This window comes from Callorhinchus milii, unplaced genomic scaffold (assembly GCF_018977255.1).
Source record: "Callorhinchus milii isolate IMCB2004 unplaced genomic scaffold, IMCB_Cmil_1.0 Scaffold9, whole genome shotgun sequence".
NCBI classification, from domain to species: domain Eukaryota; kingdom Metazoa; phylum Chordata; class Chondrichthyes; order Chimaeriformes; family Callorhinchidae; genus Callorhinchus; species Callorhinchus milii.
The window spans coordinates 22,013,107-22,040,521 of record NW_024704750.1 but is presented as its reverse complement, the minus strand read 5'-3'; the positions used below and the strand labels follow the sequence as shown (position 1 = coordinate 22,040,521).

At 45.3% G+C, this 27,415-nt stretch overlaps 1 protein-coding gene across 1 annotated transcript; it reads right to left on the bottom strand.

Annotated features, from left to right (window-relative positions):
- Positions 1 to 304: 304 nt before the first annotated feature.
- Positions 305 to 26,866, bottom strand: tshr (thyroid stimulating hormone receptor). The gene is made up of 11 exons (XM_042338146.1): positions 26,676 to 26,866; positions 20,781 to 20,852; positions 19,985 to 20,059; positions 18,004 to 18,078; positions 17,191 to 17,265; positions 16,666 to 16,743; positions 15,882 to 15,950; positions 14,596 to 14,673; positions 10,135 to 10,323; positions 8,066 to 9,339; positions 305 to 396 (listed from the first exon to the last, which is right to left on the bottom strand). The coding sequence occupies exons 1-11, from the start codon at positions 26,864 to 26,866 to the stop codon at positions 305 to 307; spliced, it is 2,268 nt and encodes a 755-aa protein (XP_042194080.1).
- Positions 26,867 to 27,415: the final 549 nt, after the last annotated feature.

Sequence of the window (27,415 nt, the reverse complement as noted above, 5' to 3'; positions counted from 1 at the left end):
AACAGGTGTGGAGTAAGGAAACTTGCCCAACGTTTTACCCTGCTCAGGAATCAAGCCCAGGTCCTCTCGATTGCGAGGAACTGCTCTAACCACTAAGCTACAGGACTCGGGAGTAAGTGACCCCTTGAGTAAGGGTTTGCTATTTTCCTGCTTTAGTGTATATTTCAATCGGTATAAGAAGGATGGATCTCATTTGCAATGAAAAACAAAAGCAAATTAATATTCCTTGCATGACATGTCACAATGTAATAAGCTTTATTTTTGGATGTTGAAATTATTTGCACCGTTTAATCCATGAAAACAACTAGGTTGAGGGTGTCATGGGTTTCTCAGTAAGTATCTCCTGCAGGCGAGTCACAACGTTAGGCCCTTCTGTTCCCCCATCCGAAGAGTTTCCTGTGAAGTGTGGCGATTGTATTCATAGGTGAATGAACGTGGCAGCCAATTTGTGTACAATGCTCCACAAGCGGTCTTCCTATTGAACTGGTTCTTAAGAGGTCCAGTGTCTTGTCTGTCGTTTTGGGATCCCAGTCATTATCGTAGACGGTTCCTTTTCAATCGTAAACTGTTAGTTACTTCACTTACTAAATGCCTGGAATCGACCAATGATCTAAGGACTTTTGTTCTGTTCTCCAGATTAACTGCTGAATAAACATTTACTTTTGCTTAAGCCTTTATTGTAATAACAAGGACTCTTCCTACTCAGATTCCCGTTAACCCTGCAAGACAAAACCCTAATGGGTACGGTGCTCCTGGCCGGACAAGCACAGGAAGATTCCCAGACAGCGCTCTCAATGGCAAACTGTGGTTCCTGGTTAAACTGTAGCAGTTGTTGTTCCTTCCCCTCACCACACGCGCACTCTTGGCTCTGTAAGCAGGATGCGTCCCAGGGAGAAAGTGAGCTTTTGATTCCAAAGACAGAGAAATCTCTGTGAGTAGGCGGCATACATAATTGGTTTGGATACCCTTAAGTTTGTTGACGGGTTTCCGTATTTGTCAGACACCTGGTTGGCCAAAAAACAAAGATGGGCATTGATTTGTTGCCGAAAGCCTGAAGACTGGCAAACCCCAATGAAATTTGCCCTGGGTCAATAATCAGACCTCTTCACCAGAGCTCATGTGGACAAAGTGTTTGTGGAACATTTGCTAACCTGAATATATTCTACACCTGCAGCTGGGCAAATACCTGCCAACTGGACTCTCCTTTGTGTCAAAGATCCCCGTATCCAAAATAGGCCACAGTGCCATCCATGATGCATGACAGTATCCAATGGCGATAAATATTTGGAAAAGGAAAATCAAAATGGAAAATAGGAAACGACATGGGGGTGGGACTGAATGGATAGCTTCTGCGAGAGTCAGCACAGGCACAATGGGCTGAATGGCCTTTCTAGTGCTTCTGTGTCCTAAGGCAGTCATGGCCAACCTGTGGCCCGTGGGTCTGAAGAGGTCTGTGGGGCCATCAAGAAGCGGACCCCTGGACATACGCACGAGTCAAGGTAAGTGTGTTATACTGATAGTTATGGATTCAATCAAGAAATATTCAATCAATAAAATGTTACTGCGCACAACCCAACTAAGGATCATGGGTGATGTCGACAACTGCCCGTTCCTCTCCCCATCCCACAACCCCCCCATTACAATCCTCTTACCAATATATTTCGCTTGGCAACCAAGCTCATGCCATGAGTATAATGGTCTCATAAAACCTCTTATCTCTCACGCAACAATCTGTACCTTGAATACTTAGTTGTCACACAATGGTGAAGGGATCTGAGCTCAATGGAAAGAAAAACACCCTTAAGATGGAGACTTCCCAAAGCATTTCACAGTAATTATTGCTACATGTGACTCTTTTTTGTTGGTGAACACGGCAGACATTCGCGCACAGCAAAGACCCACAAACAGCCATAAGGTGGATGGCTAATTAATACATAGACTATTGGCCAGGACACTGGGAGAAACTCCTTTCTCGATATGAATAGCACCACAGGATCTTAATGTCCACCTGGACAAGAGATGGTAATGGTCATTAAGAGAATAAAATGTCTCCTTTCCTCACCTGACGGGTGAGGAAAGCTTTAAAATGGTTTTACTGCTATGCAACTTTTTATTCTAATGGATTCGGAGTGAAATTACTCTAAGAATTATTCCCCATGTTTGATATATATATATTGATATATATATAATATATATATATATATTACAGTCCTTTCAGTTACAAAGCTGCAGTTTAGTTTAGATTCCGCACGATGTTAAATGTTTAAGACTAACCATATATCAATCTGTCCCCTCCTTCCAATCAGCAGGCTGTGTGTGGTCTGCTCCACGTCCCCCGCCCGGCCCTCCCTACCATCGATGGTTGGGCCTTCAGCCGCTCTGCTCCCACCCTTTGGAGCACCATCCCACAGTCCCTCTCTTGCCTCCTCCAAAGTATATCTCAAGATGCTCTTCTTCGCAATCGGCCACCCTCACACTCAGCCACCCTCCCCTCCGCACTCCACACCCCCCAGCTCGGGTCCAAATTCCCATCTGTCCAGTGCCTTCAGATGGTCCTCCTGACGTGAAAGGTGAAACCTTTTTCGTTTAAGATTTAAGGATTCGATAAGGTTGGCCACTGATGGGCTGTTTTCACTTGTTGGTGAGTCCATTCCTAGAGGGTGTAAATATAAGCCAGTCAGTAACAGCTCTAACAGGGAGTCTAGGAGGAACTTCTTCATTCACGGGGTGGTGAGAATGGAACTCGCTGCTGTAAGCTGTGGTTGGAGCAAATAGCATCAATATATTTAAGAGAAAATGTGTTGCAGACATGAGGGAAAAGGGAGTAATGGGATATAGGAGAGGGATCAGGAAGAGTTGGGGCAGTGTGGGGTATAAGCACTGCCAGAGACTAGTTGGGCCAAATGGGCACTGTATCACTTAATGTAAATCTATGCATTGGTACAATGGCCAAGTGTCCTCCTGTGCTGTAAACTTTCAATGTCTTTCTAATCCACACGTTCTCCAATTGTCAGCTGAACACTCAACTTGATGACCCATTGGCCTCATTTAAAATAATAATAATAATCCTTGTATTTGATATAGCGCCTTATCACATCTTCACAGCATATATCGTAAAGTGAATTGACTGTATATTTTTTGGACAAATTACATTTGTTCCTTTGTTCATTTATTACAGTAATGTTACTTACATTTAATCCACTAAAAAAAAGTAAAAATATTCTGCAATTGACGATACCGTGTAAATAACGAGGCAGAACAAACACACCGAAATGGCACAACATGTTTAATCAGAAACTCCACTGAAAACACATATTGTCTCAGCCGAACTCCAATTTGACCAGTCACTTGCTTTATACATACACACCAGCCCTAGGCCAGGCCGTAACCCTAAAACATCACAATAAATAACAATCCTTGCATTTGATATAGCACATTTCACTTCAGGAGATCATCTTAAAGTGCTTCACAGGTTATGCTGCAAGACTAATACATAGAAGAACACAGCTGCCAATTTGCGCACAGTAGTGTCCCACAAACATTAGGAAGTGAATCACCAATTTTATCCGGGAGGTTGTTGACCGATGCACTGGGAGAAACTACTCTTATCGATTTTGAGTTGTGCCCGGGATCTTACTGATCTGCACGGCTCGGAACCACTTCCCTTGTACTGGTATAGAGTAACAATCCTAGCCAGGAGTACAGATTGTCTAGTCTACTGGATTTCGGTACAAAACATTTCTATCAGTCTGGCTGTTAACACTCTTGTCTCAAGAGTCAGAAAAGAAGCTGCTTTTTGGTCCAACCTTTTGGCTGCTGAGGGCCAGATTCCCGACTTGAGAAACTTCCGCAGGCCGCATAAGCAATATTTTTGTGTTTCCCTTCCAAAAAACGTAACAACATTTATGGCTTATGGAGTGAGCGGGTGGGCCCAGATGAAATGGGAGGTTGGTAGGGGGTGGGGGAGGGGGTGCGCTCTGTGGATGAAAGTGGCCCGTGGGCCACCAGTTGAACCACCCTGTGTGGTTTAAGTGCTCTGGAAGGATACCCTGCATGAGGGGACGCTCTATAAATGTAAGTTGTTGTTAACCTACACTTTTATAGAAAAGAATGTGATGGTCTGTGAGGTGTTTACGGCGCGATAATGCACTCTAACAAACTTAAGGATTATTAATTTGCTGCAGTCCACAAAGGGTTAGTTAAGTCAGTCAGTCGGTGTAAGGGCAGCTATTCAGCTGCGCAGCTCAGTATTGGAATTTGAAAATGTTTGTTTTGGCCCAAAAGTCCTGTTTTGTCAGCTGTGTGTGTGTGTCTGTGCTCCAGAGCCCACCTCGCTGCCTGCTCAGTGTAGTTGGCTAAACGCTGCACTGGAGTGCCACTAAATAATAAATAACATAAATAATCCTCGTCTTTCATGTCATCAAAGCATCTCAAAGCTTCACAGGATATACTGTGCAGTGACTATGTATTTTCTGGGCGAAACATGGCAGCCAATTTAAACGCAGCAACGTCCCACACACAGCCATGAAATGAGTGACCAATTTGATTTGGCCGGGATACTGGGGGAGAGAGAAACTCCTTTCTTTTTTTGAATAGTGCCATGGGAGCTATAACATCCATCTGAACAGGCAGACGGGACCTCGGTTTATCATTGCATCCAAAAGAGGGCACCTCTGACAATGCAGCGCACCCCCAGCACCACATTGGAGTCTACGCCTAGACTCATAAATACAAAGTTCCAATGTGGGGCTTGAACCCACAGCCTTAGAGGTGAGAGCGCTAAACTAAGGCAGGCCGAGACGAAATATAACTAGTGACGTATGGTAACCCTTTCTAACAGTTACGTCATCTGGTCTCCCTCCTATGTCCCCTCCCCTCCCCCCCGGCTTAGTTGATAAAGACAGTGTCTAGTGAGGAACTACACAAAGACTGAAACGTGGGCAGATTTGAACCCCGACAGGTCTCTGCTGAACTGACAATGTGGAGCGTCAGCCTGGACTTTATGTTTTATAATAAAAAGTAACCCTTGCATTTGATATTGTGCCTTATCAGGTGATGCAACATCTCAAAGCGCTTCACAGAATTAATATACTGTATAGTGATTTGACTGTATTTTTGAGGGCCAAACGTTTTGTACATGAATGAAGATGAACGTCCTCACATTGCCGGACCGGGTGTGTAGGTGTTGGTTCCCATTGTGTTCCATTGAGTGATTTTTCTCTCTATCGTTAGATCAATATATTTTAAATTTAAAAAAATTGCTCTGCAGTCTTAGACGTGGGGCAACTTGCTGAAATTGTGGACTGACCACAACTGGACACACCTCTGCCACATTGCCCAGCTCCGCCACTGGCTCTGCAGTATTCCAACTATGAACTCACCAGAACTGATTGTAGTATTCAGTTCCAGTGAAGCCACATCTCCAATACCGTTCCTAAGATGGTAGCTGCTCAGGTCATTGAACGAGTTTGGGATGTCCTCCCAACATGAAAGGCACTATACAAATGTACGTTGTTATTGTTTATCTTGCTTGGGGTGGGAGGTATGTGGGGTCGGTCTCCTTGGAGCTGAACTGGTGAGATGTTTGGCAACAGAATGTTGGAATCGAGCCAGAATCTGTGGAGATCCCAGCAGTCTGGTTCCTGAGCCAGTCGGGTCCACAGTATTCCAGGGCACCGCTGATGACCATATAGCACAGCCTGGGTCGTTGGCAGGACCTGGTGGATACATGGTGATGGTCTCTGCATTTGTTAGCCACTCGGCTGACCTCCCCTGCCCTGCCTCCCCCTCCCGCCCCAAAGGAGTTTTACTACGTTTCCAGAAAATCTCCCTCACACAGCCACACTTCTGAAATGCTGATATGTTCATAAAGCAACAAGACCTCATTGGAACTCGCTCAAGATTATATTAGGAAATGAGTTCAGAAGTGGGGAAGTTGTGGCTGGAATTTCTCACACCTCATTAAACGCGGGGGCTAGAGCCGCAGGACTGGGAACAGCTACTGCGGTCGACACTGGGAATTCCAGCCCTGTGAAGCCAACAGCAGGAGGTGGGAAAGGATTGGAGTCTATTGTACAGGCAGTGATTCAAGTCAAGTCAAGGTAATCACTTGAAGCTCATCGTGGCTTCAAGGCCGGCAGCTCACATTCTCAGTGCAGAGGAACACAGATACCCTCCCCTTCTCGGCTTCGGGTTTCAGAAACAACAACAAATAACATTTATACAGCGCCTTTCACGCCTGCAGGACATCCCAAGGTGTTGGACAGTTAAGGGTTTGCATCTGAGCTGGGGGTGGAGAGTGGGATGGCATGGCCAAGCTCTCTAAATATAGTCTTCAGATTGGCCTTGAAGATGGCGGTGGGGGAGGGATTCGGAACTGGAGTTCTAGAGGTAGGAGGGAAACTGAAGATACAGAAGCAAAATCAGGCGATTGATGATGATAATGATGATGAAGAGCGAAGATTTTGTTGATCAGTAAACTTGTGCCCTCAAAAAACCATAGAAACTGAAGCGAAGACTGGATAGTATTCTCATGAGTCGTAATAACAAAATCTCTTCCCAGGAGCCTTGTGCTTTAGAAAGAAAGGTTTCTGGGGGTGAACGGAAACAGAAGTGACAAGCTGGATGGTAAAGTGACAAGATGATTGAACACAAAGAGAGGTTGGTGGCGGAGTAGCTAACCACACGGCGATGATGATGATAATAATAATAATCTTTATATATGACACAACGTTGGCCTTCCATGTCGGGAGGAGGTCTGGCAGTCTATGGGCTTACATATGATTTCTTTTCTCTCTCTCTGAAGTAGAATCTCCTGAACCTGCCCTGGAGGTTGTGGCTTACAGATAACATCACGATTTCTTGTACCTCACCCTGACGGTCACTGGGCTGTTGTTCTGTGCCTAACCCATGTTATTGGCTAAAGCACCTGGGAGCAACTGGTGAGAGAGTATGGCCGTTGCCTTGCCCTGCGCTGACATTCCAAATCTCGATGAGCGCAAAATTAACCTTCCTCCGCCAAAGAGACGCCGGTTTGCAAATCAGGAAGCTTGACGCCCAAAGTTCCTCGTGGCCTTAACCTTTGGAGCATTTTGTCTTAAAATTCTGACGCAGAACCTTTGAAAATTCTTGAAGTCTTAGAGAAGTGGGCAAGTGATTTCACTCTCCCTCCTCCCCCGCCACCCCCCACTCCCCTCCCCGAAGAAACTAACAAGCTACCAAAGCGAGACTGGATTCACAGGCACATAAGAATTTGCGAGGTTAAAGCAGACCAAGGTCCATCCATCAGCCTGGCAGTCGCTTGACATTTCGTGTCCCAAACTATATACGATATCCCGACAGAAATCTATCTAATTTGTTCTTGAAACAAACAACACGTTCTGCTTCCACTGTCTCCCCAGAGGAGCCTGTTCCATAAGTTTATGATTCAAGAAATTTCCAAATGTCCGTGCCATTCCTTACATTTTAAGGCTAAAAAAAGCGAGACTGAGAGAAGTTTTGCTCATCAGGTGGTTTCCTATATCTTTATATAGGAAACCGCACTCATAGCACCGACAGCTAACAGGAAACACAAGGTCTGCTCAGCAGTCAATGTGCGAACGTTGAGGACGGGGGAATGTATAAATTAAGCAAATCGTTATATGGGCAGTTATCTATATTTCACGGTTCTATAACTTCGAAATACAAACAGCAAAGATAATTCCACCGTTAAAAGTAACTGAATCCCAGGAGTCGAGTCAACCACAACAGGAAAGTGACAAAACATCTTGCCCACTTGACCGGATCATCCTGTCCTGTCCTGTCCCCCCCCCCCCCAGCGTTGGGGTATGACAGGCGTTCACAGCGTGGGTTTAACCCCTCGTGTGCTTTGGTCACTACCCAACTCTCCACTAAAACTCCACTTTAGTTGACCACAGATAACAAGTCTACATCACACTCACTTTGAAGTCCTCGGCTGACATGGCTGGTTTGCGCCATTTACCGTGAAGGGGATGGTGGTCCTTGGCCGGGCTCGTGTTGCTGGTTCCCCCCCTGCCCCCTCGGTTACCCGGGCCGGAGCCGGCGCTGCTGTTCTTGCCCGAGACGGTCTGGCCGCGGTATATCTGCGCCCGCTGCTGGCAGAAGCCCGCCTTGCTCAGCAGAATGAAGACATCCCTGCGGAAGGCTTTGGTGAAGATCACGTAGAGGAAGGGGTTGGCGCAGGAGTTGAGCGGGTAGAAGAGGACCAGGAGGATCTTGGAGTTGCTGACGGTAATCAGTGGTTTGTTCAAGATGGCGGACAAGGCGTAGAAGGAAATGGGCGCCAAGCAGGTGAAGTCGGTGAAGATGAGCACCGCCATCCTCTTGGCGATCTTGGTGTCCTTGCTGCCCGGCTTGTAATGGGGGCTCCTGACCGTCACGTAGATCTTCACATAACAGACGCAGATGATGACGAAAGCCGTGATGTTGACCAGAAGGACGAGCACGATGTAGGTCTGAGCTAGAGGCGTCCCCACATCCATGGGCAGGCAGATACTGACCTTGATGTAGCTGCTGATCCCGGCGAGGGGCAGGACAGCCAGCAGGAAGCACATGGCCCAGCCGCCAGCCATGATGGCTGCCGCGTGGCGCAGACGCATCTTGCGGTCCAGCCGGATGGCGAAGGTGATGGTGTACCAGCGTTCCAGGGTGATGATGGTCAACGTGTAGACCGAGAGCTCGCTGGCGAAGACCGTGAAGAAGCCAGCTGCCCCACAGCCCGGCCCCGTCTGCCAGTCGATGGCATGGTTGTAATACTCGGTGCGTGTGCGGAGGTCCACGGAGGCAATGAGCAGCAGATACAACCCCATGCACAGGTCCGCAAAGGCCAGGTGGCACATCAGGAAGCGAGGGACCGTCAGCTTGTAGTGGCTGGTCAGCAGGATAACCAGGACGAAAACGTTGCCCAAAATGGCCAGCAGGTTGACGATCCAAACCATGACCCGCAGTGCAGGGTAGCCCATGATGTCCTCGCACGGGTTGAACTCGTCGGGCTCCGGCCGGCACACGATCTCCTCGCTCCCACCGCACACCATGTAGTCATACTGGCTGTCAAAGGCCTGCACCAGGTCTTCCTGCGGATTCTTCAGCTCCAGCCCGAAGCCCACGTCCCCATTGCCTTGTTCCTCGAAGAACACGTAGTAGTGGGAGTTGCCCTGGAAATCTCTGGACTTGGAGTCGCGGTCGAAGGCCGGGTCTGCCCGTTCCGTGCCGTGCCCCATGTTGTAATCTTGGTAGAGAGGTCCGTTGTACATGTGAATCGACCTCCTGTGTCTGAGGCCTGGCCCAGACGTCTGGTTACACATCAGTGACTCCAAAATCCTGCGGAGATTCACACCAATGTGGGCAAAGGGATGTGTGTGGTGGGGGGAAGGGAAGAGGAAACACTTAGCACAAAGTCTTTAGGTGATTTTAACCTACAAAATAACCTCAACGACACAGTCACTTCACAGTAAATCCTGTAAAGCGCTTTGGGCCATCATTTTGATGTGAGAGGCGCTATGCCAAATGCAACGATTATTATTGTTATAATTGGCAAACGAACCAGAGGGGAGATGGGGAGACTTTTTTTTAACCAGGAAGAGTTGTTACGGTCTGGTACACACGACCTGAAAGGCTGGTGGAAACAGATTCAATAACAACTTTCAAAGGGGTTTCGGATAATTGAATTCTTTTATTCAGCGCCCTTCACGCGGGGTAGCAATTTTCTCTGAGCGCTTCCGGTAGGTACTTGAAAAGAAAAAAATTGTGAGGCTATGGGGTAAGAGCGGGGAAGTGGGACTAGTCGATATCTCTTTCAAAAAGCTGGCACAGACACGATGGGCCGAATGGCCTCTTTCTGTGCTGTAGGATTCTATGATTCTATAAACTGATAAAGTACCAACTTATCGAGAAAAGCGCCAAATGTACTTTCTTTTATACTGTAAAGTGTAGTGACGGTGTCCATTGTGAACGCGAGCACACAGTCACTACACTTGACCTGCAGTTAGCTGCGACGCATTCGATTCGGACGCTGTTTTTCCTCAGCTCTTAACAAAAGATCCAAACGAGACCTTATTTGTTCTGGGACCTTACAGTTTTATGTTGAACCTGGCTTGCTGTTCCACACTCACTCACCCCTTGTTTTTCTTCCAGTTTTTGAAGGCACAGCAGTGGCTGGGGTAGGTGAGGTGAGCTCTCACCAGGTGAAGGAAAGTCTTCAGAGGAGGCAGCTTCTTTAAGGTCCACGTGTTCTTTGCTATCAATTCCTTCAGGGTTTCCAAGCCTCTGATTGGCAGAGAGTGGACACTGGTCTGGCTCACGTCGCTGGGGGGGCGATGAGAGAACAAGAGGAACAAGTCCAGTAACTGTTAGAGGTGGAATTATAATAATAATCCTTATATTTGATATAGCTGATTATCATAATTTCTCGACGTCTCAAAGAGCTTCACAGAATATACAGTAAAGTGTATATTTTGTGGGCGAAACGCAGCAGTCAATTGCGCAGAGCAGTGTGCCACAAACAATCGTGGATTGAGTGATCACTTTTTTTAGGGATAAATATCCCGGAAAGCGATCCGTCAATTGACTAACCTATTTACTGCTGGCCTAAGGTTTTGTCCTGCCTGGGAATCGAACCCTCATCCTCTGCCTTGTGAGGCGAGTGCTCTTACCACCACTCTACAGGACTCCAAATTCAATGAGTATGTTTAAAAGAGCTCAAGTCGTAGAGAAACTATTTCCTCTGGTGAGGGAATCCAGATCAAGGGGACGTCAACTTAAGGAGTGAAATTAAGAAGCACTTTTTCCACACAAAGAGTAGTGGAAATTTCTCTTCCCCAAAAGGCTTGAATGCTGGATCAATTTTTCTTAGATTTTTGTTAGGTCAGGATATAAGTCAAAGGTGGGTAAGTGTAAATCAGCCATGATCTAATAGAATGGCAGAACAGGCTCGAGAGGCCGAACTGGTTACTCCTGTTCCTATGTTCCTCTGAACATACGGAACATTTGTCTTGAAACTGACGACCAAATCAAGACTGAATTCTTTAATCCTTTACAAACTATAAAACGCTTAGACTTGAAATTACTGACCCGATGATGTTATTCTTATTACATTCAAATTCCTGAAAAGTGTTTCCTGTTGAGTGTTGCACTTGGATGAGGTTTCGACTGAAAATAAGACAATCTACTAGACTTTCCATCTCTTGCCTACGCAAACATCCAATACCAGGAAAAGTGATGTAAAATATCCAAAGAAAAATCCCACCCAATTATTTTACACAGAATTGATAGGACTTCTGAAACATTCTTCCACTTCGCGGGGAAAATTTATAATATTAATAATATATAATAATCCTTGCATTATTGCCTTATCACGCCTAGGAGACGTCTCAAAGCACTTCACAGAATATATTGTGAAGTGGATTGACTGTATATTTTGTGGGCAAAATGCAGCAGCAGTGTCCCACAAACAGTTGTGAATTGAGGTTTTTTGAAGGGACTATTACCCCCAAAAAGTGATCTGCCAATCTACTAACAACCAGGTTCCTACTGCTAGGTAAACAGAGGCGTGTGGAGTAAGGAAACTTGCCTAAGGTTTCGCCCTGCCAGGATTTGAACCCGGGTCCTCTGGCTTGTGAGGCGAGAGCTCTAACTTTACCCTAGATATCCAGTGATATTAGTTTGTTAAGGAGTCCTTGTGGGGCATAAATTGCCTTTTGGAAGTCTAGTTGATATTGCCTTATCACGCCTAGGAGACGTCAACTTCCACATGTATGCGGATGACACCCAACTCTATCTTTCTGCCTCCACCCTCAACTCCAGGACCACTGCTGTCCTGACAGACTGACTGTCGGACATGAAGTCCTGGATGAGGGAAAGCTTCCTACAGTTGAATGTGAACAAGACTGAGGCCCTCCTGACTGGCTCACGCCAGCGCCTCTGCACCTCAGGATCTGGCAGCATCAACCTCCATGGTTGCACACTTCAACTTACCAAGCCAGTCAGGAACCTAGGGGGCTTATTCGACCCTCAACTGTCGTCTTCCCCACGTCCAAGCCATGACCCGCTCTGCCTTCCCTCACCTCTGTAACGTCGCCCGACTCCGCCACTGCCTCACTCCTCAGGCCACTGAAACTCTTGTTCATGCCTTGTCGGCCTTCCCAACTCCTCCCTCCACAGACTGCAGATAATCCAGAACTCTGCAGCCCGTGTCCTCTCCCGCACCAAACTCCATGACCCCATCTCTCCCATTCTCGCCCGTCTCCACTGGCTGCCTATCCTTCAGAGGATCCAGTTCAAGATCCTGGTCCTCACATACAAAGCCCTCCATGGCCTCTCCCGACCCTACTCGCCCGTTCACTCCGTTCAGCCGGCTCTGGCCTGCTCCATGTCCCCCGACGCACCTGCCCCACCATTTGTGGGAGAGCCTTCAGCCACTCTGCCTCCAACCTCTGGAGCTCCATTCCCCAGTCACTCCGCCTCATCCCCTCCTTAGCCTCCTTCAAGTCCCACCTCAAGACCCTCCTCTTCGACCATGCCATCGGCCGCCACCCTTTACCTCTCCTCCCTTCCCCCTCCCCACCAACCCCAGCTCGGGTCTGAAATGCTGTACTCTTGGGACGTCCTCTCGACCTGGAAGGCGCTATACAAATGTAATCTTGTTGTTGTTCTAGTTGTGTTTACCTCCCCGCAGTCAAATTACATTTAAAATGAAAATTAAGTTTTTAAAAAAAAGCCTAATTTATTTTATATAGCGACCGGTTAATTGACTCCGCCTATCTGGAGAGGAGGTAGTTAGTGAACATTTCTTAATTAACGCATTAACGCCTCTTTTTTTNAACATTAGAAGCCTCTTTCTCTACATATAGAATGGAAACTAGAGAGAGGCTTGAAACAGGAAATTGAGTGACCATGTGTTGGTTTGGAGCCTGAAATCACTAACTCGGTCACTTGATGTAATCCGCATTGTCAGATGTAATTTTCCTGAGCGGTTCAGCACGTCTTTGTTCTCTGCTGTCTCTGGCCCAAGGCCAATTAATGTGAAGCAATAGGTTGGATATGAATTTCCTTCATTAAATTGGCAGAGAGTAAAAGCCCAGATTCGCTGTCCATATTAGTATGATTATAAATAATAATATTCCTTGTACTTGAAATGTCAATATCTTAAAAGCACTTCACTGGAAATTATTGTCTAGACAGGACTATCAGGACTCAGTCAATGTTACAAATTGCATGTATGTGATCCGTGCGTTGGATCGTTCACCTACCAACAGAGATTGCGAGCTGGGTTTGAGCTTACCTACTGATGACTACTCTTATTGGGTCTGATGGGAATTGGTTCTGCGGTTCCTTGTGACAATCTTCCCCTTTACTTACTAAGTGTCCGAGCTCTGGAACTCCCCTCCTCTCTCTACACTTCCACCTTGCCTCCTCTTTTATCCGTCTTTAAAGCCCACCTTAAAATCTATTCCTTCACCCGTGTCTACAGTCACCTCCCCTTGCTCCTCTACCATCCCGCTGCTCTTCTGCCTCTTGCTTGACCCTGTCATTGTTAAACCCTTTTAGGTATTATGTAGAGTCCTGTATCCTAGTGGTTAGCGAGCTCGCTTCACACGAGGAGACCCAGGTTCGATTCCAGGGCAGGGTGAAACCTTAGGCAAGTTTCTTTCCTCCACGCACATCTGTTTACCTAGCATTACGAACCCGGTTGTTAGTAGATTGGCGGATCACTTTTCGAGGTAATAATTCCTCAAAAAAAACTCAATTCACAACTGCTTGTGTGACACAGCTGCTGCGTTTTGCCCACAAAATTATACAGTCAATCCACTTTACCAGGAGTAATAATCCCTTCAAATAAATAACTAATTAAATCAAAATAATTAGTCACTCAATCCACTACTGTTTGTAGGACACAGCTGTGTGCAATTAGTTACTGCATTTCGCCTACAGTCAATTCACTTTACAATATATTCTGTGAAGCACTTTGAGACCTTTCAGCGACATGATAAAGCGCGTTATCAAATGCAAGGATTTTTTAATATATATATATATACATAAATATAATATATTATTATAGGGCAGCTGGTTAGACCACACATGGCTCAAAGCTTAGTTTTGGTGAATATCAAACCTAGGAACTATAACATCCTCCTTTAAGTCTTAAAACCATTTCAATTAAGCTTAACCCTCAGTCCCAATCACTATGTTAGGGTGAATATATGCTCTTCCAATAAGCCTCCTCAGATGCATCCCGTGCCACTGCTAAAGAAAAAAGAGAAGGGAGTTTCTCCAAGTTTTCTGGCCCAACAATCCCTCAAATAATTTGGCCATTCATCTCGTGCCTGTTTGTGGGATCTTTCCTGTGGGCTGATTAGCTGCTGTGCTCTGCCTGTATAGGTCTTCAACCCTCAACCTTCTGACTTGGAGGTGAGAGTGCTGACACAGTGAGCCAGGCTGACACCCTTTCACATTTCTCAAATGTTACATATTCATAGTCTCTCTGGCCTGAATACATCATTCACACCGCACAGCCTCACATGTGCTCCACTGGACGGCTTAACAGCCTCTTGAGGAGCGATGGGTGTGTTGGCCACTTACAGGAGAGTGGGTCCGCCCTGAACACCCGAAAATACGTCTTGGTGGAAGGTGGACATGTGTTTATTCTTGTGCAGGTACCTGAGGGAAGAAACAAAAAAGACACACTTCTTAAGATCCCAAATTCCACCCATTCCCATCCTGTAAGATCCCCTTTTTTTCTCAAACTTAAGCACTGCACAGAATTGTGGAAAATTCATAAATTAATTTGGTTTCTTTTTAAGAACCAAATTTTTTCACACACACACTTTGAGATCCTATCCTACCATACGTGAAAGGGGGCTATGTAAATAGTGTGCATTTGATACACCTCCTTTCACGTCGAGAGGATGTCTTGAAGTACCTCACAGGATTTTCTGTAAAGTGTAGTGACCGTGTGTTTTGTAGATGAAAGCAGCAACCTCTGTGGACAGTGGCTAATTTTCCCACTCCTAATTCCAGGGAGATACTGAGTGTCTGGGATAGGGAATGTGTTGTCGCTGATTGCAGAAAATAACTTGTTGGCAATTTCCCACTTGGAAAGCAGTTCATTCAATGGGAGGATAGACTCTGGTGTGTGGGTGTAAGTAGTGTTGCAAAGATGCTTGGAGACTGTGTATTAATATAATAATCCTTGCATTTGATATAGCACCTTATCACGTCATTGAGACATCACAAAGCGCTTCACAGGATTTACTGTAGAGTGACTGTTTATTTTGTGGGCAAAACCCAACTGCCAGTTTGCACTCAGCAATATCCTGCAAACAGCCATTGGAGTGAGTGACCGATTTTATTTATGGGATTGTTGGCCAGGACACGGGGAGAGAGAAACTCCCTTCTCTTTTCGAATAGCACCGCAGGATATTTGACGTCCACCCGAACAGGCAGACGGGACCTCGGTTTAATGTCTCATCCGAAAGGCCGGATCAGGTAAGACAGAATTTAAGTTTTTCTTAAATTACTCTATCTGAAGAATGCTTTTGGAAAAGCATTGCTGGTTATAACATTGGTTGGGGCAGGTTGGAAAGTACTTTGGGTCATCAGAAGCTTAAGGGCAATTTACAATATGTCTCTCAAACTCTGCCAAAGTCTCTCTCTCTACCTCTCTCTCACTGTCATTGAGTCTCTCTTTCTCTCTCTCTTTCCCCAACCTTCTCGCTCAACAGTTTTATCGGAAACAATTTGAAATGCTCGCCTTCTCGTTATGTTACTGACTGATGTGCCAAAAAGAGAATCGTGATTTTGCTGGAGCGCTAAGCAAAATCATTTAACTCTTTCCCTTCTCTTTCAATTGCAAGTAAAATACTTACACAGCGTCCAATTTAGTTCCATTGAAGGCATAAGCCTGGACCTTAGTAAATCCGTTATTGTAGAGCTTGCTGTAAGCAGAGAAGAGAAGGGAAAGTTATCACAAACCGTTACCTCAAAGGGATCCAAAGATGTGGTATTCTCTTCGATCTCTCAGAAACTTCATCACAAAACCCTCTCTGCCTCACTCCTCCCTCACAATCTTTAATGTGGAGTTTCGTAGCATAGTGGTTAGTGCACTTGCCTCGTAAGTGAAAGGACTCGGGTTTGATTCCTGGACAGGGCAAAACCTTAGACTCCTCCACACGCCTGTTTACCTAGCAGTAAATAGGAGCCCAGTTGTTAGTCGATTGGTGGATAGCTTTACGGGGGTAATAATTGCCCCCTATAGTGAGGTGACTGTATTTTGAAGATAAAACATGGCAGCACAATACCCACAGCAGTCTCCCACAAACAGCCGTGGAGTGAGTGAACATTTTACTTGGGGGATTGTTGACCAGGACACCGGGAGAGAGAAAAACCCCATCTCTTTTAAAATTGTCCATGGGATCCAAAGTGCGAGTGCAAGTCCAAGGTTAGTGCAACTATAACTTATAGCTATAGTAGTCTAGTTACACTAGTTACACCAGCTATACCAGTTATAGAGCAGAGTGTGGGAGATTTCACAATTATAGCTATAGGTGTCTAGTTACACTAGTTAAAGTGTGTGTTTGACATCTCATTCACAGAACAGCACCTCCCACAACACAATGCCTCCCTTTCAACCCAACTGATGCTGTTACTCACAGAGTTAGTGATTCGTTTGATAAGCCCTGGAAGGCGTTTGCTGGTATGGCTGAAATATAGGGATTGTCGGCAAATTCCCTGAAAAACAAAACAGAGAGAGGTCAAACAAAACTGGATTAGTGGTATGTTCAAACTAGGCAAGGTGGACAAGAGCTCTTTACCCTGATGAGAAACACATAGCACAAATAATGGCCCCAGAATGTGCATGTGTTGGAGGGGGATAACTGCTGGAATTTAACCATCTAAAACTCCGGGGGAAACAAACTCTTCTCAACCTCCATGGCACAACCTCCCGTCAGGTACCGAATTTAAAAACATGAATAAATAATATTATCAATAAATAATAATAATTTGGTCACTCAATTCATGACTTTTTGTGGGATGCTGCTGTGCCCAATTGGCCGCTGCGTTTTTCCCACAAAATGCACAGGCAATCCACTGCACAGTGTATCCTGTGAAGCACTTTGAGACATCGCAACGACTTGATAAGACGCCGTATGAAGAGAAAGAGAGAGATGGACTTACAGTAAGAAATTCACATCGGTTGAACAGATCTTTGTCAAGTCCGGAAACGATAGCAATCCAGTATTGAATAGCCCCCTGTAAAATGGAAATATTAAATGGCTTTTGAGGCTCTTGAGATACTTTTAAGTGAATTACCCCGCGATTCTGACTACAACGTGGTGATTTAGGTTCGTAAACTCAGACCCCTGCAAACTAAGTGCTTTTGTGATTTCTTTCTGACTTCAAACGCACAAAATAATTATAAATTGTCTAAGGGGGAACAAAATGGCCACCAGGTGGGTAGTGCTTCCCGGGGCACCAGGTGGCCGCTGACATTACTTCCTGCATTTGCAGGTTAAATGTGGTCAGGATTGTTTGTGTCCCGACTTTCCTGTACACACCCGCATTATACACCGGGGGCATGTTCAAATGGGATTGTCCTGTAGCGAGCTAATAACAGGCTTTAATACTTCTGTCAGTCTTCACAAACTCTTTATTAATGATCCCAAACGTTGGTGAGAAAGGACTACAAGAACACAGTTACTAAATTTCACAGTAAAATTCTGAGAAGCGCTTTTGAGAGCAGGATGAAATGTGAGGATTATTATTAATAATCTTATTAATTAATATTAATAATTATCCGCTCTGGGATGCTACCCTGCTATATAAATGCAAGTTATTGTTGCTAATACATAAATAACCAGGTTTGGTTTGAGAAGGTGATAGACACACAGAGAGAGAGAGAGAGAGAGAGCACCAAACTGAGTCACGGCTTCTGTGCCTGGAAATATTGAGGAAATATTAAAAAAAAAGCTCTTTTCAATAAATACTCACAGATATTTTAAAACTGGGAGGTTCTTGAAAGCGTCCGGGTGGGTAGAGGTCAGACTCCTCGTGTTGCGGATCTCTCTGCGGGCACAAGGCATTCACTGAACATTCATAAAATTCAATTTACATCTCCCTCCCTTGCCCCACCCACCACCACTTCCAATGTTCAGACCCATGCTCTGATCTCACCAAACCACTACTCATCACATCACACAAGAGGTTAAAATGTTGGGGTACGGGGAGAAAGAGAGACAATTGAGCAATCTGATCTCATTCTTCCTTTGATAGGGTAGCTACAGAGAAACTATTTCCTCTGGTGGGGGAATCCAGAACAACGGGGGGGGCATCATCTTAAAATTAGAGCTGGGCCATTTAGGAGTGAAATCAGAAGGCAGTTTATCACCCAAAGGTTAGTGGAAATCTGGAACTCTCTCCCCAAAAGGCTGTGGATGTTGGATCCATTCAATTTTCAAGCCTGAAGTGGATAGATGTACTGTAGCTCAGTGGTTAGAGCACTCGCTTTGCAAGTGAGAGACCTGAGTTCAATTCCAGGCAGAGGGCGAAACCTTGGGCAAGTTTCCTTACTCCACACAGAGCCTAATAATAATCCCTCCAAAACCAAAAACAATAATAAATTGGTCATTTTCAATCCACGACTGTTTGTGGGACATTGCTGTGCGCAATTGGCTGCCGCGTTCACCCACAAATATACAGTCAATTCACTTTACAGTGTGTTCTGTGAAGCGCTTTGGGACGACCTCCCGATGTGAAAAGCGCTATATCAAATGCAAGGATTATTATTATTATTATATAATTATATGGGGCAAATATGGATAATTGGAGTTGAGGTACAGATCAGCTTTGATCTTATAGAATGGTGGAACAAGCTTGAGGGGCTGAATGGCTGACTCCTGTTTCTATGTTCCTTCCAGCATCCCCTCTGAGCATCCAAAACGTTTCCCAAACCATTGTCCTTGGCCACCCTTCCCAGTGACTCCTGGCTCCAGCTGGTAACTACACTGTGTAAAGGAATACTTCCTGATTGTCACAGAATCTTGTTTCAGATGAAGAAGGTCCTTTGAGTTCATCCTTCCAGAATCCCTGCCCTTAATAATAATAATCCTTGCATTTGATATAGCGCTTTTCACGTCGAGAGGACGTCCCAAAGCGCTTCACAGAACACACTGTAAAGTGAATTGACTGTATATTTGTGGGCGAACGCAGCAGCCAATTCCGCACAGCAATGTCCCACAAACAGTCATAGATTGAAAATGACCAATTATTATTGTTTTGTTTTGGAGGGATTATTATTAGGCTCTGTGTGGAGTAAGGAAACTTGCCCAAGGTTTCGCCCTCTGGAATTGAACTCAGGTCTCTCGCTTGCAAAGCGAGTGCTCTAACCACTGAGCTACAGGACTCCACTCCCTTCTCGTCTGTTCTCCCATAACAGCATCCAGCTGGCTGTTTTTATATGAGTCCTAGCCTTAACCAACCTTCCTGGTATCTCTATCCCAGTTTATAATTCTTCTCTTTAGTAGAAACACTTCCTTGGTGTGTGTCCTGAAATTTCCCTTCGCGACTCTGAACCCACATGTGCCTTTGTTCTTTTGTTTCATTGCATCCGAAAGCACTGATCTGGGTTTAACTTTCTCAAGGGTTTGGATCCTGATCCGCCTCTGTAAAGTTTCCATACTCCTACCCATCCAATTTCCCCCAAAGATTCCTACAACCTTAATGATCTGAAACGTTGGTTTGAAAGGCCATTAAAAGCTAGTAACAGACTTTAACGCTTTATGAACTTCACTGTCACCCAATCACCCTGAATCCCTTTGAATTGCGAACTGAGAAACTTGTCCAGTTCCTTCCTGAGCCAATGGCTTGCACGCGCACCCCACCCCCCCCCCACCCAGCAACGTTACTCCTCCGCCATCCCCACCCCCACACTATAGCCTGTAAAGTCAGTGTTGGAGCTGACATGGACACTCACATGTGGGTGACTTTATTTAAGCTGAAGAAGGCGAGGGCATCCACTCTCTGCAGGGTGGCATCGATGGAAATATATCTGGAGGAAAAAGGGGGAAAGGGTGCAGTTACTCAACACTCGGTCCGTGAAGCTTGGGCACCCACATGAGATGTTTAATAATAATGATAATACTAATAATCTTTGCATTTGATATAGCACATTCTCACATCGTCGAGAAGTCTGAAAGTGCTTCACAGAATATACTGTAAATTGGAGTGACTGTGTATTTTGTGGGCGTAATACGGCAGACAATTGCGCACAGTAGTGTTCCACAAACAGGCATGGATTGAATGACCACATTATTATTTTTTTAAGGGATGATTATGACTGGAAAGCGATCTGCCAATCGACTAAGAACCACTGCTAGGTGAGCAGAGGCGTGTGGAGTAAGGAAATTTGCCTACCTTTTTGCCCCACCTGGGAATCGAACCCGGGTCCTCTCACTTGCAAGGTGAGTGCCCTAACCACTACGCTACAGGACCCCACTCCATTTACCCACTGACCGAGTGGGGAGTGTGTGTTTGTAAATCGAAACCAACTCTAGCTTCAAGCAGGAGTCACCCATTGATCCATCGTCCCACCCATCCAATTTCCCAAAAGATTCCAACAACACCTTCATCTGTCACTCAATCACTCTGAATCCCTTTGAATTGTGAGGGAACTGAGAAAGTTGTCCGGTTTCGTTTGGAGCTATTGCCTGCTCCTCCCACTTCCCCAACACATTACAGCGCACACCGGGGCACAAATGACAGAGACTTACATCCGGGAGATGTTTGGAAGGTTTGCAAAAGCCCCAGTCGGAATCGTCTTCAAGTGAGTTTCCATGAATCGGCTGTCAAACAGAAGGAAGTCAGTCAATCTCACAAGGAATAAAGAGTTCAGTCAGTCTGGTTCACTAGGTCGCTCTCTTGTCTCTAGCCACTACGCCCCGAAACTCTGGAACTCTCTCCCTCAACCCCTCCAGCTCGCCCCCTCCCTTACCCATTTTTGGATCACGTCTTAAGACTTTCCTCTTCAACCGTGCCTACGCTCTCACCATAGATTATTTTTGTTAGGTAAAGGTATCAAGGGATATGAGGCAAAGGGGAGTATTTGGAGTTGAGGTAATACTCAGCCATGATCTAATAGAATGGCGGAACAGGCTCGATGGGCTGAATGGTCTTCTCATGTTCCTATGTCACCTCCCCCTGGCTTGGCGTTACGCTCCACCACTGTTAAGTACTCCGATACGCTTACCCTGGATGGAGGGTGCGGTATAAATGCAAATTGTTGTTGTTGGGTCAGAAGGTTGTTGGTTCGAGCCCCCATGTTGGGACTTGACCTCAGAGTCAACCAAGGCCTGTGTCTAGTCACTATGTAAGATTAATAGCTGTGAATCGCTTTGCTACGTTTCAGCGTTACAGGTGCCTTAAAATACAAGCTCTTATTTAATATAAAAAGTTATGGGGGGGGACGGGGGGGACAATAACAGAGCAGTGTTCTATGTTAACTCCAGTTGCCAAGCAACACCTTTAAGCCCCGGGCAAAGAGCTGTTCCATCACAACATCTCCTCCCCATCCCAAGCCCCAGAGGCACATGCTTTACAATTACCCACACAGTCAGAGGTTAACCTCTGTCAGAACAGTTCAAGCGGAGCTGGTGGAGCGCAGTAGAAGTGGTTTGCTGTTAGTTATGTAATACACTTCCTATAACAAGTCACAGGGGGAATTAATAAAAACACTTTGGCAGAAACACAGCCAGTCTGTTAGTGGAGTCTCTGACAGTCTGAGCTCTGCTTATCTATTTACTTATTCACTTGCCATTGTTTCTCCGCGCCCCCCATTCTTGGAGTTTTTTAGCTTGTTGCCGTAACCAACAATACTACTAATAATAGTTCTTGCATTTGATATAGCGCCTCATCACGTCGTTGAGACGTCTCAAAGCACTTCACAGAATATATTGTAAAGTGGACTGACTGTATTTTGTGGGCGAAATGCGGTAGCCAATTGTGCACAGGATGTGTCATGGATTGAGTGACCAAATTATTATTATTATTTATTTATTTGAAGAGATTATTAGCCCAGGAAAGTGATCCACCAATCAACTAACAACCGGGTTCCTACTTACTGTTAGGTAAACAGAGGGGTGTGGAGTGAGGTAACTTGCCTGAGGTTTCGCCCCCTGCCCAGGAATCGAACCCGGGTCCTCTCGCTTGCGAGGCGGGAGGTGGTTGGGGAAAGTGAGGGATTGCTGTGTGCTGAATGTCTGCTGCGTTTTGCCCACAAAAAAAACAGTACGCACCCACTCCTGGTTCTTATCAGATAGAAGTCCACTCTGTCAACCATCATTGCCTCTCAAGTAATTATCCCCAACAGGAGGGGCACTTATAATGGGGGCAAAACAAGCATTTATTACAACAAAACTACCTCTTCTCCGCCATCTCGTGGCATGCATCGGAATTACGGCATAAAGTAGAAACTGGCTCTGAGACGCTACTCTGTGTGGAGGGCAATATGTAAGTGCAAGTTCTTGTTGTCGTCATCCGTCCACACACACACACACAGAGCGCATTCTGGAGTCCTGTAGCTCAGTGGTTAGAGCACTCACTTTGCGAGCGAGACACCTGGGTTCAATTCCCGGCAGGTCAGGGCGAAACCTTGGGCAAGTTTCCTTACTCCACACAGAGCCTAATAATAATCCCTCCAAAACCAAACAATAATAAATTGGTCATTTTCAATCCACGACTGTTTGTGGGACACTGTTGTGCGCAATTGGCTGCTGCGTTCGCCCACAAATATACGGTCAATTCACTTTACAGTCTATTCTGTGAAGCGCTTTGAGATACCGAGAAGACGTGAAAAGCGCTATATCAAATGCAAGGATTATTGTTATTATTATTCCATTCCAACAATCTATTTCTGGGATTTCCATGTGTAGGTGGGATGCATGGATTTCTCAATTTAGTCTTAATACCGTGGTGATGGGTTACTCAGACTAATTCAGACTACTCAGCTGACACCAAAGAAAATTGTAATAATAATAATAATCCTTGCATTTGATAAAGTTCCTTTCACTTCCGGAGGATGCCTCGAAGCGCTTCATAGGATTTACCATAAAGTGTATTTTGTAGGTGAACGAGTCGGCCAATTTTGCACACAGCACAGCGATGTCAATGTGATTTGAGGGGGGCTCAATGCAGAGATTTCTCGTGGTCTCAGCCCTTAATCACTTTGTTTTAAAATTTAAGGTGGAGCAGAATTGAAGAATTTTCCACAATTGTGTGCGATATTAATTAAATTCTAAGACAAAAGGGAAGTCCTGACGAGCAATTCTCCAGATAAAATTGGTTGGTCTGTTTATGGAAATACTGTTGCGCTCAAAGTTAACCCAATTCAACTCCTCTTTAACATTAGAGAACTCCTCTTAAATTCTAGTCTCATCCCCATTAACATTATTGACCGCCCATTAAATACTATTGACCTCCCCTTTAAAGCTATTCACTTCCTCTTATCACCTTTCCTCTCACCTTTAACACTATTCTACTATGTTTAGCACTATTCACCTCCCCTTAACACGATTCACCTCAGTTCACCTAGATCCTGCCTTTTGGGTGTTAATAGGCAACACGACAGCCTAAAAAGAGTCGGAAAACTTTTAAATAGACTTTAAATTGAATTTCCTTTGCAGCCCGCATTTTACACACAAGGTTTATTCTGTTTGTGGAGTTTTACAGTCTCTTTTACCCTGGGCTGAACTCTGGGGCAGGTCGAACTAATCCTACTAGTGTTTAATCACAATTCAGTCCCTCAGATCAACTACGGTCAGGCCATTCACTCACTCAGTGCCTCACTTATTAAAAAGCACTCGTTACCTTTCACCTCTCTCCTCAGAGGCTCCATTTTACGTGAAATAAATAACTGATCAAGCCCGAAAACAGCACGTAGCATCTCAACTTGTCCGCTTGGAATTTGTACAGAATTTCTACAGAAATACATCATGAAATAAATTGCTGGCCCTCACTACGTGAAACTCCCCATTGATTTTAAGATAGGTGTCAGCCTGGCTCAGTCGGGTTAGCACTCTCGCCGCTGAGTCAGAAGGTTGTGGGTTCGAGCCCACCACCCAACATCAGGCTGACAATCCAGTACAGTGCTGGGAGGGAATGTTGCATTGCCGGAGGTGCTGTCTTTCGGCTGTGACGTTAAACAGAGGTCCCGAATGTCTGTGCCTGTTCAGGTGGACGTTAAAAATCCTGTGGCATTACTCAAAAGGAGAAAGGATTCCTGGCCAACACTCCTCCCAGATACAATCACTCATTTGCTTAAATGATAATAAAAACAACCCTTGCATTTGATATGGAGCCTCATCACATTGTTGAGACGTCTCAAAGTGCTTCAGAGAAAATATTATAAAGTGGAGTCACTGTGTATTTTGTGGGTGAAACGCAGCCAACAATTGCGCACAGCAGCGTCCAACAAACAGTCCTGGATTTGTCTTGAGGGATTATTACCTCCAAAAAGTGATCCGCAAATTAACTAACAACTAAGGTTCCTACTTACTGCTAGGTAAACAGAGGCGTGTGGAGTAAGGAAAGTTGCCTCAGGTTTCGCCCTGCCGGGAGTCCAACGGGGTCCTCTTGCTTGCGAGGTGAGCACGCTAACCACAACACTACCGAACTCCGCAACTCTCTCTGAGTTTAGTTCTTGGTAGTGTCAGGCACTCTGGCTCGTTCGCCTCGGATTCTCAATAAGAAAAAAAAGAAAAATCGAGAGCCTATTCCAGCACGCGCTCTCTCTCTATTTGAGTCGTGCGTTATTTGAACCTGGTGGGAATGGGCCTGGATGCCAACACAAGGCAGAGGAAGAGTGTAGCTGGGATGGAAAATTATTGGATGAGTCAGTATCGGTTGGATCCGTCCCTGTCTAAAGGCTTAAAAGCGTGTTTTTTTTTAGCCAGGTTCAGAAAGCGTGTCCTGCTCACATCTCAAGGGTGGAAACTTGGCCAAGAGGTAATTTTCCACACGCTGGGGGAACGGTAAACAAAAGTAAATACCCTCCCAACCCTCATTTTCACTTCAAACATTTTAAATAATCCTTTCATTTTGATCGGTTCTGTCCGCCTGTTCGGGTGCATGTGAAAGATCTCACAACATTATTCGAAAATAGAAGAGAATTTCTCTCTACCGGTGTGCTGGCGAATAATCTCCCAGATAAAATCGGTCACACACTCCATTGGCTATTTGTGCAACTGGCTACTGCTTTTCGCCTACAAAATACACAGTCCATCCGCCTTCTGGTATATTCTGTGAAGCGCTTTGAGACGTGATAAGGCACTCTATCAAAAAGCACTATTTGATAATTTCAAGTCAGGAGGACGCATCACAGGATTCAGCATGCGAGGTGACTGTTGCAATAGGCGAGCGTGGCAGCCAATTTGCGCCCATCCAACAAATGTCAATTGATTTATTTCACGTTGCAAAACAATATAATTTCAAAAGGAAAAGGATTTCATCTCTAGCCGAGGAAAAAAAAAATCACTTCCTTCCTTAAACTTTGAATATTTTAAACTTTGCTGTGTGCAACTGGCTGCCGGGTTCGCCCACTGAATGAACAGTCTATCCACTTTATAGTATACCCTGGGAAACGCTTTGAGACATCTCAAGGATGTGATAAGGCACTATATAATAATAATATTGTTTGCATTTGATACAACATGTCTTCAAGATGTCTCAAAGCGCTTCATAGGAATGTACGCTTCGTGGAGTCCTGAGCTCAGTGGTTAGAGCACTCGCTTTGCAAGCGAGAGACCTGAGTTCAATCCCCGGGGGGTCAGGGCCAAACCTCGGGCAAGTTTCCTTACTCCACACAGAGCCTAATAATAATCCCTCCAAAACCAAAAACAATAATAAATTGGTCAGAATTCAATGTACGACTGTTTGTGGGACATTGCTGTGCGCAATTGGCTGCCGCGTTCGCCCACAAATATAGAGTCAATTCACTTTACAGTGTGTTCTGTGAAGCGCTTTGGGACGTCCTCCCAACGTGAAAAGCACTATAGCAAATGCAAGGATTATTATTATTACTGTAAATTGAATCGACTTGGCAGCCAATTGCGCACAGCAACATCCCACAAACAGTCGTTCAGTTCGAGAGACCATATTATTATTATTTTGTATCAAATGCAATAATTATTATTACAAACACTGCACCATCATTATTACACATACCGTCATTATTATTATATTATACCATATATATGCCATATATTATTCGTAGTATATTATTATTATAAATCCCATCCTGGGCTGGCAAGACAAGCTTTTCTGCTAAATAATAATAAAAAGATTGTGTAACACACACACACACACACACACACGCCTCTTGTGCAAAATAATAATTAATTGAGACAGAGAGATGCCCCCCACCCGCAGGTAAACCACCGATGGTAACGAATGGACTCCAAACTGTTCTCACTAGTTACTGGGCACTTTTGCAGTTCTGCCAGGGTTGGAGAGAGGGTGAAATGACACCCAAGTTTCAAACCCTTGTCGCTTTCACGCATTAGTTTCTCCCTCCCGACCTCCTCCCTCGGGCTCACACCTTTATAAGAAACACAAGAAAACACGACGTGTGTAGCGAGTTGTGGGCACCACCGCAGGTGTGGAGACTCACTCACAGGGTTTCGGTGCTGCTGGACAAGGCTGGGATGCGGTCGATCTCCTTGCAGGTGACTTTAAGCGCTGTCCACTCTGAGCATTCGCATTCGCTGGGGCACACGTCGCGTTTTGCCCCTCGAGACCCAGGTCCCGCAGTGGCCAAACACAGGGAGATGATGCCCAGCGGCGATCTCCAAAATCTCCAATCCATCCTGGTGGTTGTATCTCTTCAATGGTCGAAACTTTCTCTCTCTCTCTCCCTCTCTCTCTCTCTGTGTCTCTCCTTTCTCTCTCTGTAAAACCTCCCTAAAGTAAAACAAGAAAAAGCTTGTTTATTTTACACCCCTTTCTGCCTTTCCATTCAGTCTCAAACCCATTGCATCCTCTCCTCTCCTCCTTCCTTCCCTCCAAGACACACACAAAAAGGACAAGTGAAAGTTAGGTGATGATTATCCTATTCCCTGAGCATCATCGCTGCTGTTGGAGTGGGACAGGAGCTGCTACTCACTGATCAGCTCTGTCTTGTTACCACACACACATATGTTCTCACACAGCGCCATCATTCGGGTCTCCTGGACTCTTTCCATAGGTTGACTGTCTGAGATATGAAAGAAATACGTTTCAAAAAGTTAATTGTGACTCTCTCTTTAAGAGTTTCCTTACTCCGCCGCGCGCCTGTTGGCTGAGGAACCCGGTTGTAAGTCGATTTGTCGCATCGCTTGTCCGAGGATAATAATCCCTTCAACTTTTTAAAAAGTAA